This window comes from Mus musculus, chromosome 15 (genome assembly GCF_000001635.26).
Source record: "Mus musculus strain C57BL/6J chromosome 15, GRCm38.p6 C57BL/6J".
In the NCBI taxonomy this organism is placed as follows: Eukaryota; Metazoa; Chordata; class Mammalia; order Rodentia; family Muridae; genus Mus; species Mus musculus.
The window spans coordinates 76,909,442-76,926,403 of NC_000081.6; the positions used below are offsets into that span (position 1 = coordinate 76,909,442).

At 47.9% G+C, this 16,962-nt stretch overlaps 1 protein-coding gene across 7 annotated transcripts; it reads right to left on the reverse strand.

Moving 5' to 3' along the window:
* Positions 1 to 928: 928 nt before the first annotated feature.
* On the reverse strand, positions 929 to 16,252 carry Zfp647 (zinc finger protein 647). Of its 7 annotated transcripts, XM_011245617.3 has the most exons (7): positions 15,935 to 16,020; positions 11,675 to 11,953; positions 11,408 to 11,585; positions 8,528 to 8,620; positions 8,194 to 8,320; positions 7,849 to 7,962; positions 941 to 2,734 (listed from the first exon to the last, which is right to left on the reverse strand). In XM_011245617.3, exons 4-7 carry the CDS (start codon positions 8,567 to 8,569, stop codon positions 1,410 to 1,412), a joined length of 1,608 nt encoding a protein of 535 aa, XP_011243919.1. In that variant the 5' UTR covers positions 8,570 to 8,620; positions 11,408 to 11,585; positions 11,675 to 11,953; positions 15,935 to 16,020; the 3' UTR covers positions 941 to 1,409. The 7 variants fall into 7 exon arrangements, with proteins under 7 accessions (NP_001161748.1, NP_766405.2, XP_011243919.1 ...); NM_001168276.1 differs by lacking the exon at positions 11,408 to 11,585 and having other exon boundaries at positions 929 to 2,734; positions 11,675 to 11,759; positions 15,935 to 16,007; XM_030248552.1 differs by lacking the exon at positions 11,408 to 11,585 and having other exon boundaries at positions 15,935 to 16,252.
* Between the last annotated feature and the right edge of the window lie 710 nt (positions 16,253 to 16,962).

Here is a 16,962-nt window from a genome sequence, read left to right on the forward strand (position 1 = left end):
GGCCCAGCCCGTTGTGAGCAGTACCACCCAAGCCAGGTGGTCAAAGAAAAGTTGAGCAAACCAGTAGGCATCATTTCTTCATGGCATGTGCCTGAGGCCATGTTCCTGCCCTGACTTCCTTAGATGCTTGACTGTAATGTGGAAATGGCCATTTAAACTCCCTCTTGCTTCTCAAGTTGCTTCTGTTCATGGTGCTGTTATAGCACTGGTTACCCTAAGAGAAATTGGTACCTATATCGTAATGAGCTATTGTGGGGAATCCATTGAGTAATCAGAGCTCAATGAGCTATCGTGGGGACTTAGAAGATAATGATGAGAGCAGAAAGGTAAAGACTATTAGGGCCGTCCAATATCTTATTTCTTTTTGAGACACTTTCTCTGTTTGGCCCTGGTTGTCCTGGAGCTCACTCTGTAGACCAGTACGACCATCTGTAATGGGATCTGACACCCTCTTCTGGTGTGTCTGAGGACAGCTACAATGTACTCATATACATAAATAAAAAATTATTATTTTTAAAGATTTATTTATTATATGTAAGTACACTGTAGCTGTCTTCTGACACTCCAGAAGAGGGAGTCAGATTTTATTAGGGATGGTTGTGAGCCACCATTTGGTTGCTGGGATTTGAACTCAGGACCTTTGGAAGAGCAGTCAGTGCTCTTAACCACTGAGCCATCTCTCCAGACCTAAAAAAATTATTTAAAAAAAACCCCACAAAACATGTATTTCCAAATACTTAGAACTGCCATTCAGAATATTTGGCAAGAATATTTTAAAATATAGATTTTGTGTGTGTGTGTGTGTGTGTGTGTGTGTGCGTGCGCGCGCGTGTGCTTGGAACTCACATGGAAGCCAGAGGACAACTTGTGCAAGTTAGTTCTCTCTGTCCACCATATGGGTTCTAGAAAACAAACTCAGAGCCATCTCTCTGGCCCAAGATCTTTTTTTTTTTTTAATATTACTTTATCAACATAGCACTTAAGTGTTTTAAAAGGATACCGAAAATGGTCCAACATTCTAAATTTAAGCACAATATTAGAATGATCAGATACATTTAGGAACGTCATGAAGCTGTGTAAAAGGAACTTCATTTGAAATGTGAATAGTCCCTAAGCTTTATAGCTTTTCAGTTGCTTCAATAAACTAATTCATGTCAAATAGACAAAGGTAGAATTATGGCTGTCTTTACCAGTATCTACAGTTGTAGGATTACTCTCCAGTTTAACTTCCAAGATGTTGAGGAAAATAAATTTAACACATGCTGAATGTTTCTCCCCAGGAGGGACATGGGACTGTAACAGAGTCCCCAAGGGAACGACGATTCTGCACATGGAACAGAACTCCCTCCTGGAGGAAGGCTGTTTAGGTCTTGTGCATGTTCTAAGTGCGGGCTTCTGACAGCCATGGGTCACAGCTTCTTGTGTACTTTCTGATGTTGGATCAGGTGGCCGTGCTGGTTGAAGGCCCGTCCGCACTCGCCACACTCATAGGGTTTCTCTCCGGTGTGGATCCTCTGGTGTTGGATGAGCACCGAGTACTGGCTGAACGCCTTGCCGCAGCTATTGCACTCATAGGGTTTCTCGCCCGTGTGGGTCCTCAGGTGCACGATCAGAGTTGCTTTCAGGCTGAAGGCTTTGCCACACTCTGTGCACTGAAAGGGTTTCTCGCCTGTGTGGATTCGCTCATGCTGGATCAGGGACCGGCGTGCGCTGAAAGCATGGCCACACTCGCCACACACGTAGGGTTTCTCTCCCGTGTGGACTCTCTGATGCTGGATGAGATGCGAGTGCTGGACAAAGGCCTTCCCGCACTCGTAGCACGCGTAGGGCTTCTCCTGCGTGTGAATCCTCTCGTGATTCATCAGGGTGGAGCGGTGGCTAAAGGTCTTGCCGCACTCGCTGCACTCGTACGGCTTCTCCCCAGTGTGTACGTTGTGATGTTGGATGAGCACGGAGCGGTCGCTGAAGGCCTTCCCGCACTCGCTGCACGTGTAGGGCTTCTCCCCGGTGTGCACCCGCTGGTGCTGCAGCAGCGTCCTCTTCACGCTGAAGGTCTTCCCACACTCGCTGCACCCGTGAGGCTTCTCCCCAGTGTGCACCCTCTGGTGGCTCCGCAGGACGGTGCTGTGGTTGAAGGCTTTCCCACACAAGGGACACACGTAGGGCCGCTCCCCCGTGTGGATCCGCTGATGTTGGATGAGGTGGGAGAGCTGGGTGAACGCCTTCCCACATTCCAGACACTCGTGAGGCTTCTCTCCGGTGTGGATCTTGTGGTGCTGGGCAAGGTCGGAACTCACGCGAAAGGCTTTCCCACATTCGTTACACTCGTAGGGCTTCTCGCCCGTGTGGATCCGCCTGTGCTTGCTCAGGACGGAACTCTGGCTGAAAGCCTTTCCGCATACATGGCATACGTAGGGCTTCTCGCCAGTGTGTATTCGCTGATGCTGAAGGAGATGGGAGCTCCGACCAAAGCACTTTCCACACTCAATGCAGATATAGGGTCTCTCAACACTGGGAGCCGTCTGGGGTCGGGCAACGGGTACACTAGGGTTCAACCCGTGGGCATTCTGGGGGCCAATGGGCTTTGGACTGGGGCAGACCTTCGGTTCTGTTTTGTAACGTTCTTCAGCAACCTTCCTCAGCGGTGTTTCCGTCAGCGTCGCTGATGCTTCGTCTGAGATTAATGGTGGCACATTCAAGTCTGTGTTTTGGTTCTCTTCCTTGGCTTTGCATTCTGAAGCACAAGATGAAAAGGTTAGCACTGGTTGGGGTGGTGGGTGCCCTATGCTGATAATCCCAGCACTTTTGAGAGGCTGAGGCGAGAGGACTGTGAATTCCGTGCCAGGCTAGGCTACCTACAAGGGCTGCTTTAAAAAACAATAACCCGCTGGGCAGTGGTGGTGCACGCCTTTAATCCCAGCACTTGGGAGGCAGAGGCAGGTGGGTTTCTGAGTCCAAGGCCAGCCTGATCTACAAAGTGAGTTCCAGGACAGCCAGGGCTATGCAGAGAAACCCTGTCTGGAATAAAGCAAACCAAACAACAACAGGTTAATGCTTAACAAAACTGCTGAGTACAATCTTAATGCTGGCTTTGCTTCACAGTCTCCCATGTGAGATCCAAAGGGAATATCTTTCAATAAATCAAAACCAATAGAGGAAGGGGAAGGCATCAGCTTGTCTGCTCTGCACAGAATGCACACGATAGTGGGAGCACATCCTAGTGTCCCCCGAAATTATGACTGGGCTCCATCAGCTGTAGGTATCAGCACATGAGCAGTAAAGCTAGACCTGGGGCTGGTAGGGGAAGCCTGAAGCTTCCGAGCAAGTCAGAGGATTCTATCCTGGAACCAGTGGCTCCCTATACCTATATCGATGCTGACAGTCACCTCTGTGGCAGACAGTTCAACGTGGAGAATGCACTGTGTAGCAGGTGGTAGGGTGGATAACTTAAAGGCACAGATCATGGGAACCTGGTGCCACATTTAGGTTGGAGACGATCTGGAAGGTGGCAGTGTGAACAGGAAGGAAGGCTTTCTGGAATGGAGAGACAGGCTCTAAGGCAGACCATGTCTGTATGTGAGCACTGGGAATAGCCATGTTTCATATCTTCAGTTTAAAGGTGTCTTTACTTCAAGACTTTATGTGGAGACAGCGACACTGAGCCATAGTGTGGAGAGGTCCTTCAAACACAAGGCCTAGCAGGGGCTAAGAGGACAATGCCACGTGGCAGAGGATGGTGGCTCACCCCACCAGTGCTAGAAGCTCCTGTGCATCCTATAGCCGCCTACAACCTACTGGCTGGGCTCAGAATGCCAGCTTACCCTAAAGCCCTAACCACTGTCTCCAGGGTCTTGTCTGTGGACTTCCCTGAATGGGTTGTCATACTTGGTTGATATTCTATGACAGGAAGCCCCAGAGAAGGCAGAAAAAGAGATTTCTTACTTTTTAAATTAAAGTTGATATGTTATGTACTGGTCCCCAATATGAGGGAGACAATGACAGACGTTCACTTCTTACTTTTTTCTTTTTTTTAAACATCTATTTATTTTTATTTTATGTACACAGGCGTTTTGCCCTGCATGTATGTCTCTGTGAGAGGTATTGAATCCCCTGGATTCGAGCTGGAGTTACAGGTAGCTGTGAGCTGCCATATAGGTGGTGGGAACTGAACCCTGGTCCTTTGGAAGAGCAACTAGTTCTCTTTAACTGCTGAGCTATCTCTCAAGTCCCGGTCCTTTACTTCTTAAGCCTGGCATAAAGAAGTCTGCTTCATTCTGGAGTCCAGTATTTGGCTGTATACTTTTGCTGATTATAAAATACATTGTCCAAGCCGGGCGTGGTGGCGCACGCCTTTAATCCCAGCACTCGGGAGGCTGAGGCAGGCGGATTTCTGAGTTCGAGGCCAGCCTGAGTTACAAAGTGAGTTCCAGGACAGCCAGGGCTATACAGAGAAACCCTGTCTCGAAAAACCAAAAAAAAAAAAAAAAAAAAAAAAAAAAAAACATTGTCCAATTGTGTTTTATCTATAAATGAAATTTGCATTTCTTATTAACTCGTGTGTGTGCGTGTGCGTGTGTGTGTGTGTGTGTTGTAATAGCCTCTGGTAAGAAAAAGAAGCTTTAGGTGTAAGTCATCCTTTGTTGTGGGGCTGTGGTGCTCGTGGCTGAAGCTGGAATACTGTATGTGGTAAGCAATGACGTCACTACTGAGCTACACATCTCTAAGCTAGAAGCTTTATTCTGGTTCAGAACTTGCTATGTAATGGGTCTCCTCAAAAACTCAATGAGTAGACCTGAAATGAAAGACCGGAACAATGCAAAAGGACTTCCTATGACGGAGAGCAATAATCATGGGGTAGTTTATGACTGAAGTGTTTGGAGAAAGGTTTTGACAACGGCATTAAAAAAAAACCAAACCATGTTTGACTTGCTCTGCCAGGTCAGTAATATCCAAGGAGTGGTGGTTACTCTGCCAGACAGACATACTAAATACTAACAGTTCTTGTCAGAAGATGGCAGCAGCTCAGACATCCGAGAGCTCAGCAAAGCTCCCTCTGAGAAACAGGATGTAGGGATGGGGAACCCTCTTCAGACAGACATTCAGAATAACATTGAGGGCTCCAGGCAGTCAACCCAAATCCACCACAGGCCTAAATTAACTTGCTCCACTAGACAGTCTGCCGCTCCACATGAAGCCAGTCAGCTGTTGCTCGGGGGTTAACCTGGAGTTCGCCAGACCTCTATGGGACTTGACTCCTCCATGCTAGACCAAACCTCTCTTTTAATTCTTCCTTTTCTACATCAGCATCTAAGCCCTTGTGCACATCACCAGCCCACCCCACCAAGAGCTACCTGTTAATCCAACTGAGATGTTTACGAACCAACACCAAGAAGTATGAATCTCAGTATGGCAACCTTGATAGCTGAGTATCTGGAATACCTTGGCCTTTTACTATATATTGTGTAAATATCAGTATTCTATTATTGCCTATTATATTAGTTTGTTTTCTTCAGGAGATAGGAAGCTGGAGGGGGAAAAACCCTCACTTATGTTCTTCAAATTGGGAAAAAAAATATCACAGGCTCTATACGACCCCCTTTTCTCAAATCCAACAGGGCCTTGGTAGCTGAAGGGAGACAGAAGGCAGAGGCAAGGAAGAAAGGACTTAGGAGGGTGAAGAGACAGCTTAAGGAGCCATGGGTGCCAGGGCTCTCCCGTGGATCCTCCCAGTGGTGATCATGACCAGGGGACTGCCTTGGAGTTAGGTCTAGTAGTGGGAAGGACAAGGACTTGCCTGACCCCTTCTTGTCAAAAGAGCCAAGGTTGGAAGTCACTAAGGAAAGAAGGCAAATCTGTCATCACCAGGGCTCTTGTGTCCATGTCTGTGCTTGAAAAAAATCCATTGCTGGATAGCTTATCTCTGTTATGCGGAAATACACTTTTTTCTATCCTGACCTTATATTCTGCAGTTTTGCTAAATGCATGATTCTGATAGCTTTTAGGTAGATCTCACAGAATTGTGTACATAGCTGACCACAATTCTTGCAAATAGTTTTACTTCACTCTTTATTGTCTGGTAGAACTTCTAACGTACCACTCAGCAGAAAGAACTTAGTTGGGTGTAGGTATTTATTTCCTAGATGCTTTGTCTTAGGTTGAACAAGATCTTTCCCATGCCTGGTTTGCCACACTTTAATCAGGGATGAGTGCTGGATTCCATGCAATGCTTTTCCAATAACTGCAAATGAGCACTGGTCTCCTTTTTATGCCACAACACTGTGAATCATGCTAAGTTTTTTTTTTTTGTTGTTGTTGTTGTTTTTTTGTTGTTGTTGTTTTTTTGAGACAGGGTTTCTCTGTGTAGCCCTGGCTGTCATGGAACTCACTTTGTAGACCAGGCTGGCCTCGAACTCAGAAATCCGTCTGCCTCTGCCTCGTGCTGGCATTAAAGGTGTGCACCACCACACCCTGGCACCCATGCTAAATTTTGTTAGGTAAGACTTTTACTTTGGAATAATGTTTTAGTTTTTTTCCTCTTTGTTTTGAAGGAAGGGTTTCTCTCTGTAACAAGCCTTGGCTGTTCTACATCTCACTCGGTAGACCAGGCTGGCCAAAAACTCACAGAGATCCTCTTGTCCTGCCTCCCAACCACTGGGATTGAAGCGTGTGCCACCACTGGCTGGCCTAGGTAGGGATAATTCTGAAGGGAGAAATGGCTACACTGAAACCCTGAAGCCAATCAGCCAGCACAATGTTATCCCTTCCCACTTCGAGGGGCGCATCCAGGGAGAGCAGCTTGGCTGTGGTTTTCCTGAGATTCTGACGGTCGTTGCTGTCAGAGATTCTTCATCTAACACCACTGTGAGCACAGTTTTCTGGTTGGGCCCATCCATATGCCGTCTTCCCTGTCCATCATCTTGCTATAACTTTTAAAGAGTTTTATTTACTTTATGTGTATGATTGTTCTCTGCCTGCACGTACGTCCGTGCACCGCCTGTGTGCCTGGGGCTTACGGGCGTAAGTTCCCTCGAAACTGGAGCGACAGAAGCTTGTGAGCTGTCAGGTGGGTGCTGGGGATCGAACCCGGGTCCTCTGGAAGAGCAGCCAGTGCTCTTCACCACTAAGCCATCTCTCCACATCCCAAGTAACATTCTGGTGCTATTATGAATGTTATAATTTTAATATTAATACCTTTGCTTATTGCTGATAGCAATACAAATTATTTTTATTACCTATTGCTAAATTCACGTATAAATACCAATCTCTTTTTTTATAAGTTAAAAGATCACATAAACTTCAAACAATACTTTCCCTTCCAATTCATTCATATATATATATATATATATATATATATATATATATATAACTTCATTTTATTTCACACATGGAGCCTCAGAACAATATCTCGTGGCTTCGGGGAAATGAATTCTTCTCTAACTGAGATGAACTTCTTCATCCCTTCTCCTTGAGTGTCAGGCTGAGAAACGCTCCTTCTATACTAAGATGCCTTGTTGCTTTCTAAACCACCATGTAACCGTCAGAACCCAAGCCTCCCACTAATAACACCTATGGGCTTTCTGAGCAGCCACAAAGTCCCAGGTGTCTACACAGCTCAGCTACCCTGTCCTATCTCCTCTGTACCAAGGTTTGTCACCCTGTCCGTCCACTACCGAACATTTTCTTCTGTAGGCTATTGCCTGGCCCACTACCTCCTGGTCTGTGACATTCTGTCAGAGGAAGAACAACTGACCCTTCCCTGACCAGTGGAAGTGGAAGCTTCTTCCAGCGGTGGCTCAGTCTGAATTAGTTCCGCCTTCGGTGAAAGCAGGACCGGGTCTCCCTACTCACCTGAGTGGTCACTTCCCAGGCTCTGGCTCAGCTCGGTTCCCTGTCCATCCAGGACCCACGGGTCTTCTCCTCGCTCCAGCTGGGAGATCACAACAGGCTTAGATCCTGGAAGTCCTGCTCATGAGAAGGGAAGCCCTTGTGTTACATGGTATTCACTACGATCCTCCCTTAATCCATGCTACAGCAGGCACGTGAAACGAACAGTTCCTTTGGGGAGCCGAACACTCAGGAGATAAGCAAGCCTCAGCATCGGCCTGGCCCACATCCCCCTCCTCCCAGCAGCTGCCTCCCCTGGGAAACCCCCTCCTGAGTCCAGCACACAAAGATACACAGATGGGGCCTTACCCAGTGAGACTACATTCCCGTAGGTCTCCATCATGACGTGTCGGTAGAGGCCCCGCTGAGCAGGGCCCAGGCGGGCCCACTCCTCCTGAGACAGCAGAACAGCCACATCCTCAAAGGTCACTTTGGCCTGGAATGACAGCATTTTGAGTAACCGTCCATTGGAAGGGCAGTACATGTGACGTGGGAGATTGGCGAGGGCCCCCTTAGAGTCACGTGAGCTCCATAGGCAGAGGTGATAGAGTTGAGGAGAAGTGGTGATATTCAGACTGCCTGGGCACAGGAGGACTACGGGAGCTTTGGGTAAGCCACTGAATAAGCTTTTGGGACCACTTACCTGTGGTGCTGCTGGCAGCGGTAGAAGCCCGGCTGCTGCCATCTTGGTATCTCAAGACTGCGAGGACAACAGAAATCAGGCGATCCTGTGGGGCTGAGAAAGAAGAGAGAACACATGAGAGTCTGGTCCAACAGATCCTGCCCTCCCAGGTGGCCCTCTGTCATACGAAGCCAGTGTAACACATGCTAAGGTGAGATCCAAGGAGCTGAGGCCGCCATAGTCCTGCTCTGTCCCGTCTCCTGTGTTCACACTGCTGTTCTTTAGTATAGAGTCCTGAGCAAACATATGGTTCCTGGGCCCGGTTCATGTAGGAGGCATAGTCAGGAAATCCCACTTAAAAAATGCTAAGGGGAGCCAAAGACTATTACATTGTTATGAGTTCGAGGCCAGAATGGTCTATAGAGTGAGTTCTAGGCCAGGCAGGGCTTCATACCCTATTGTTGTTTTTAAAGATACATAGGGGGCTGGAGAGATGGCTCAGAGGTTAAGAGCACTGGCTGCTCTTCCAGAGGTCCTGGGTTCAATCCCCAGCAACCACATGGTGGCTCACAACCATCTGTAATGGAGTCTGATGCCGTTTTCTGGTGTGTCTGAAGACAGCTGCAGTGTACTCATATAAATAAAATAATAAACCTTAAAGAAAAAAAAGTAGCCTAGAAAGGTAGGCTCTGTGACTCATCATTAAGAGGATCTGTTCCTTTTGCAGAGGGCCCAGGCTTGTCACAACTCTAGTCCTAGGGAATTGAATGCTTTCTCCTGGCTTCTATGGGCTGTTACACACATGTGGGACACATGAACTCACATAAGAACATATACATATGAAGATAAATAATCTTTTAAAAAAGATAAGGATTTCTAAGCAGGATACCCATGTACCCACTGTTTTCCAAGGGCTTAAAGTTTCAACTTTTTACTCCCGAGACTATCGGGGTCCTTATTGTGGGATGTTGGGAGGTGGCTTGGCTTAATGCCGTCAGGTCCCACGTGAGCCATACAAATGCCTTGAGTACAGAACATGTAGGGAGAACTACTGTCCTTGTGAGCAGGCAGGATCGCAGGCCAGGGCCAGGGTGAGCCAGCTGGCAGCCAAGCCACCTCCCAAAAAAGTCCTCCCTCCCGAGTGGGAAGCAGATGGCCTACCCAAGGCCCACACTTCTGGGGGAAACCCCAGGCTGGGGTCCTTTAGTCAGTCTTAGACATCCTCTTGTGCTCTGACAAGACAAAGGCTCAACCTCTGCATTAGCGACACAAAGCCTAAGCACTGGTTGCTATGGGTAAACTGAGTCTGGGGTAACAGAGAGTCTGAGACCTGAACGATGTCTTGTCTCAAAGGGAAAGGGGACACTGGTGGTGGGTGGGTGCTGAAGAACATACCAGGATAAACAGGTGTTTCACACAACTAAATGGCTGGGGAAGAGGGGGTTCTGAGAGCTCTCCCCACAGAGCTGGTTCCATAGTGGATGGGTTCAGTCTTCTGAAGTGTTGGGGAGCAGTCTACACTAGTGAGGCAGGGCCAAGCCTGCAACTGATGGCGGATGGAACCAGAAAAAAAAAAAAAATGAGGGCCAAGACTACAATACATCTTTTCAGGCATCTAGCTCTTTGGTGATGAAATGGAAGCTAAGCCCGGCTCCTCTGCCTTGTCATTCTAGCTGTTCAGAAGGTGGAGGCAGAAGGCTCCTCAGTACAGTAAGAGGCCAGACTGAACCACATAGGGAGATAGGGAGACCTTGTCTGGGGGCGGGGGGGGGGGGGGGAAGGGAAGAGAAAGAGGTGAGGAGCATCATGATGTGTGGTGTGGGAGACAGGAAGTCAGGAAGTCAGGGTTACCCTATTTTTTTAATAAAATGTCAGACATGTATATTTGCATGAATAGAAAACCCAAGCTAAGCTGTCTCTGAAGAACGGAGCATGGTGACAAGGAGGGAAAGGTTGACTCGGACGTCCCACTCCTCTCAAAGGCGCACTCCTCTCCAAATGTGCGGACAGCTTTATGCAATTTCCATTTGAACACAACAGGAACCTGAATAAAACTCCTTTAGAATGTACAGGAATAAGAGATTCAAAGAAGAATCCGGAAGAATGTGTATGGGGTGTGGAGCCAAATATCTACACTAACACAGGGTTGGTCTGCTGAGGACAGGACAGTTAAGAGTCAGGCACGGGGGCTGGTGAGATGGCTCAGTGGGTAAGAGCAACCGACTGCTCTTCCAAAGGTCCCGAGTTCAAGTCCCAGCAACCACATGGTGGCTCACAACCATCCGTAACGAGATCTGACTCCCTCTTCCGGAGTGTCTGAAGACAGCTACAGTGTACTTACATATAATAAATAAATAAATCTTTAAAAAAAAAAAAAGAGTCAGGCACGGGTAGACATGGGGACCTAAAAGATGACAGGCAGGCTGGCAAGATGACTCCGTGGGTAAAAGTGCCTGTTGTCAAGTTTGATGACCGGGGTGTGGGTCCTAGGATCTACATGGTAGCAGAGAGGCAGCTCCATATTTGCTATGGCATGCATGCTCACAGGATATGCAAGTGCGCGCAAACACACACACACACACACAAACACAAAAAATTAGGGCCAGCAAAGTAGTCCACTGGGCTTTTCACCAAGCTGGACAACTTGTGTTCAGTCCTGAGACCCATACGGTGGAAGGGGAAAACCAACTCTTACAAGTTGTCTTCTACAAGCGTGTGTGGTCCCAACCCTCAATAAACAAACAAACAAATCCTTAGAATTTAGTTCCTTATGTAGTAATAGTTGTATCCACCCTTATTTAGTAATGTTTGTATCAAGATGGAATATCATTAACTGTAAAGTGCTCAGCCTCCTGCTCTCTTGTCCCCATATCTGACACCTGCCACCTCCTGATACACTACCCCAGTCCTCTGCAGCTGCTAGGTCAGCCTTTTTGGTTCCTCAGTCACCCTTTTCCATGGAAGCAGATTCACCCCATGTGGTCTTCACCCCTTCTGCTTTCTAGGAGATGTGTTCACAGGATGTCACCTCCACTGGACCCTGGAGCAATCCTTGACAGGAATTCCTTTGCTCTCCACACTGCGAAATCCAATGTCAGTGCTTGGTGATGGTCTATGGCAGGCAGTCCATGGGCACTCCTCTCCCTCAGTGAGGCCTTCGTCACTCACCTCGTCATTCACTTGGGTGACATTTCCATCCTCAGGTGCTTGAGAGATGGACCTTCACTAATGAGCAGCTCTGGCTCCTGGAGGCCTGTCAGAGTGACAGGTAGTCAGCACACAGCCGACTACGCCTGGGCGGGGTCTAGTGACGAGAATACAGAGAAGCCACGTTCTGGCCTCTGACAGGGCTCCAGGCTCTTAGGGCTGACCTAGAAGCTGTTGGCTCTTGGCTATTGCAACTTCTGTGACCTCCAGAGAACTGAGGCTTGCTTCTATGCTTTCATTCTGTAAGCGAAATCAGAAGCCAATCATCCTAAATATCTTGCATGTTTGTTGAGAGCTGTGGTTCTCAATCTCCCTAGGGCAGCAACCCTTTAATATAGTTCCTCATGTATGAAAGACCACCTGCGAGCACAAAAACACAATACTCGAAAATGTCCCTAAGCCAATGGTCATTATCTATCTATCTATCTATCTATCTATCTATCTATCTATCTATCTATCTAGTAGCTTTCCTACACACCAGTGACACTTGGTCCAAGACATGAAAGAACAGACACCATAAATCATAGTAATGCTAATTTGTATACTTTATTCACAACATCCGTCAACATCTTGTTTTGTTTTTCAAGACAGGGTTTCTCTGTGTAACCCTGGCTGTCCTGGAACTCACTCTGTAGACCAGGCTGGCCTCAAACTCAGAGATCCACCTGCCTCTGCCCCCTGAGTGCCAGGGATTAAGGTCATGTGCTACCACATCCTATCCACCAATCAACGTTTTTATAAAAGATCTTGGTGGCTTTAGGACTAAGTTACATAGGAAGATTCTGTCTCAAATAAACAAAAAACCCAACCAACCAAGCAAAAAGGAAAAGAAGCAGGAGAAGAATAAACAGTTCAGGGACAGAAATGAGCACAGTTGCTTGTTCGGGGAGAGACTCAAAATTGCTAGAAAAACAGATGATTAACTAAGTGCTTAAGTATTTTGCTAAATATTAAAATTAAATCTTTACACAATCCTCAATAAAATGCCACAAAGTGGGTCCAAGACAAAAGATTTTGAGATTTTTAAAAAATGACAAAGAAGACACATCAAGCTGTACATGGAGGCTGAAACCTGTAATCCCAGAACCGAGGAGGCTGAGGCAGGAGGATCTTAAGAGCTCCAGGTCAGCAGGGGCCACCCAGGAATCATGTCTCAAAGGAAATCAGGCACACACTGTGGGGGAAAGTCTGCGTGGGAGACAGACCAGAAAGGGAATGGATTTCCAATACACGCCTGGACCAGAGAGCATCTTCAGGCCAAAAAGCCACAGCTCCACCATGGAACAAAAGCCAAAGAGAATGACCTGAAACTGCATACCAGAATTGCCCTCGTTTGCATAGCGAGAAGCTGCAGACAAAGTGACTTACCCTCTCTACCCATGACCATCCCTGACCAGTCTGGCAGCCCACAGCCCACAGTATACTCAGGCAGTTCTCTATCTGCCGTGTTCCTGTGCACTTTGTGGTATACTAAACAAATCTATTTTTGTTTTAAAGACTGGGTGAGGGCTGGCGAGATGGCTCAGTGGTTAAGAGCGCCGACTGCTCTTCCGAAGGTCCCAAGTTCAAATCCCAGCAACCACATGGTGGCTCACAACCATCTGTAATGAAATCTGATGCCCTCTTCTGGAGTGTCTGAAGACAGCTACAGTGTACTTACATATAATAAATAAATAAATCTTAAAAAAAAAAAAAAAGACTGGGTGAGTTCACCAAACAAAACTCCACATCCACACCTCAAGTCCAACCAAATTAACCAACCAAATTAACCAACCAATAAGAAACCTAATGTATGCTGGGCAGTAGTGGCACACGCCTTTAACCCCAGCACTTGGGAAGCAGAAACAGGTGAATCTCTGTGAGTTTGACACCAGACATCTATCTCTACAGAGATAGATGTCTTCCAGGCTAGCCAAGGCTACACAGAGAAACCCTGTCTCAAAAAGCTAGCAACCAACCACACAACTGAACAAAAAACCCTTATGCACATCAAAACCACCTGAAACTCCCAAAATAGGGGCAGAGACAATGGCTGTCCTTCTAGAGACTCTGGGTTCAATTCCCAGCACCTACATGGAGGCTCACAGCCATCTGTCACTCCAGTTCCAGGATATCTGACGCCCTCTGCTGGTCTCCTCAGGAACTGTACACATGTGGTACATAGACATGCACACAAGCAAAACATCTGTACACACAAAATAAAATAGACACATCTGAGAACCACAAGATTCCTCCCCAAATAGGCCCGAGCACAGGGAAGAATTTAGTGTAAGACACCGGTGCGTTTTCAAGTAAGCAAAAAGATAAAGTATCCAACAGATACTGTTAGTGGGGACGATTGAGGGGGAGAGGAGAGAAGCTGGATTCTAATTTCATCCCTTATCTACATAAATTCCATATAGAATCAGTACTCTACAAGTACCAGACAAAATCGGATTATTTAGAAAAATAATCTTGAAGTAAGGAAGCCCCTTAAAACACAGCAAGAAGCCAAAATACTGTAATGGGAAATATTTTGCCCATAAAACAAAACCAATACCAAGATCCTTCTAGTTGTAAAATAAGTAAATAAAATCAAAGAAGACACTTTCTCAATGGAGTAAAAAACAGACAAACAAACAAGAAAGCAAAAAAAAAAAAAAAAAAAAAACCCATAGGGAAGTGTGTTTTTAACATACAGAAAAAGAATACAAGCTGGTGGTCAATCTGACCAGGAATGCAAACAGCTAAAAGACAAACGCAGAGGTGGAAATTGAAACATCTGTATGGCAAGAAAGCCCCAGGGACTGGTCACCTATATGGTGGTAAGGTGGCTTATTAGCTCTAACCTGTTAGTCCCATTCCACTTCTCTGTGTCCCCTACAAGGAAATCCCCAGTGTGCAAAATATCAGAACTAATGTCCACCCAGCTTTAAGTATCTCTATAGTGGAGCTCAGGGGAACCTTCCTTTTATGTTAGTGACAGGAATGTCCACACGCATTAGTAGGAGTGCCTGATTCCAATCATTCTAGAGAGCTCCACAGGAAACTGCTTCTAGTGTCACTATGCATTCACTATGTCAGGATGCTAGGCAGAGTAACATTTAAAAGAACTACTGTGGGCTGGGGAGATGGGCCAGTGGGCATGACATCCAATGTCCTTCTCTGGCCTTAGAGAATACAGCTGTGCCCATACTTCATCGCCCACATACAAGGGAGCTATTATTGTATACAATTTTCCTGTGTGTGCGTGCGTACCTACACATCAGCAAGCACATAGAGGCCAGCAGACAACCTTAGGTGTTATTCCTTAGAAACCTTTCACCATTGGGGGGGGGGGGGGCGGGGGCGGGGAAATACGGTCTCTTACTGGCCTGGAACTCACCAAGTAAGCTACTAAGCGGCAGAGATGGGGATGGCAGCACTCATCAGCACATCCAGATTCAGGTGTCTAACTGAGCCATACATGTGGAGGCTGGAGGGATGGCTCAGCGGTTAAGAGCACACGTTTTTTTCCCCCGTCTAGGACCCACACTTGATTCCCAGCACCCACATGGCGGCTCACAGCCAATTCCAGGGAACCCGATGCCCTCTTCTGGCCTCCGTTGGCACCAGGCATGCACATGATATACAGTACAGATACACACGCAGGCAAAGCACATAAATACATATAAAAAAATTAAACAAGAAAATGCCACGTTAGAGAAGTTGTCATCCATTAAAAGGGGCCTTTGCAAAGTAACAAGAGAGCAACAGCAGAAAAATAAAACAAATCCAAGAAGAAGCTGGGCTAATGGGGAGCAGAGCGGAGCACCTTCAGTTTGACAAGAAATGTCCTTCGCTGCTGAGGATGCATGGGACTTAAAATGCTGTATGGTGGCCCTGACTGTAGTCCGGGTTATGGGAGAGGATCGTGCGAACCCAGGACTTCCAGGGCAGTCTGGGACGCGGTTATTTCACCAGACAAAACCTCATCCACTGCCCAAGCCAAACCAAATTAACCAACCAGTAGGAAACCGTATGCACATCAGAACCGTCTGAACTCCGGACCGGGCTAGCGGGAGCCACCGCGAAGGGTCCCGGGGAGGGGCCTGGAGGGTTCGAGGGACCGGAGGGTGCAGCCTGGGTCAGCAGCCCGGCCGCAGCCATCCATCGGGGGGAAGGGCTGGCATACGCGAGGGCGCGGAGCTTTGGGTGCGGATGAAGGAGAGGGTCCCGCGCAGCCGACAGAGCGCCACTCACCATCTGCCGCAACCTCTCGCCCTGTGGCGGCAGCTTCGGCTCCCTAAGACAAAGGGGCCGTCCCGCCCCGTCTGCGCAGTCGTCAATCTCAGGGGACCCCGCCCCTAGGTCCCCACCCCCAACCCCCACCCCAAGTCCCGGACCGGGACGCGGGAGGATCGGATGGCCGTCCGCCTCCAGCTCTTCTTGCAGGACTTGATGCCCTGCGCCCCGGGGCCACCGAGAGCGTAGGCCTCCGCTGTGCCTAGAGAGACCGCGTGCTGACCCGGACCGCGCCTGCTCTTTGAGGCTGTAGCGGAAGCGGCGGCCGCAGTCCCTACAAATCCGAGTGCCTCCCGGCCTCGCCCCCTCCCTGCCGCCCCTCTTCTCCCGAGGGCCTTCGGTCACTTCCGCCAAGATCTGTGCTTGCCCTCTAGCGATTTCCCTGGTGGCCAGGCAGCCTGGACCACTGGTCTCGAGACCCATCAGGCTGACTCGGGCTGCTTGGGTTTAGTTTACAGTGTAGTGTGTGTTCAACTTCTTAAGGGACGGCCAGTCTGTCTTGTGTCCTCATCAACACATTCCCTAGACTAGCAGTGTATGACAGTTCCAATTGTTGTTTGTATTTGCCCACACTTGGTGTAAGCAGGCTTTTAGAAATTTAGTTATTCGGGGCTGGAGAGAGGCTCAGCGGTTAAGAGCATTAACTGCTCTTCTAGAGGTCCTGAGTTCAATTCCCAGCAACCTCATGGTGGCTCACAACCATCTGTAATGGGATCTGATGCCCTCTGCTGGTGTGTCTGAAGACAACTACAGTGTACTCACATACATGAAATAAATCTTTAAAAAAAATTGAGTTATTCCAGGGCTAGAGGAATGTACAACAGACTGGGTGTTTGACAAACGTGCACGAGGCTGAGTTTAATCACTCGTATCCATGTGAAAAGGCTGGGTGTAATAGTGCTTGCTTAGAACCCCAGCACAGGGGAGGCGGAACAAGGCCGAGCTGTGTAGGGCTCTCTGGCCAGCCAGTCTAGAGTCACTGGCAA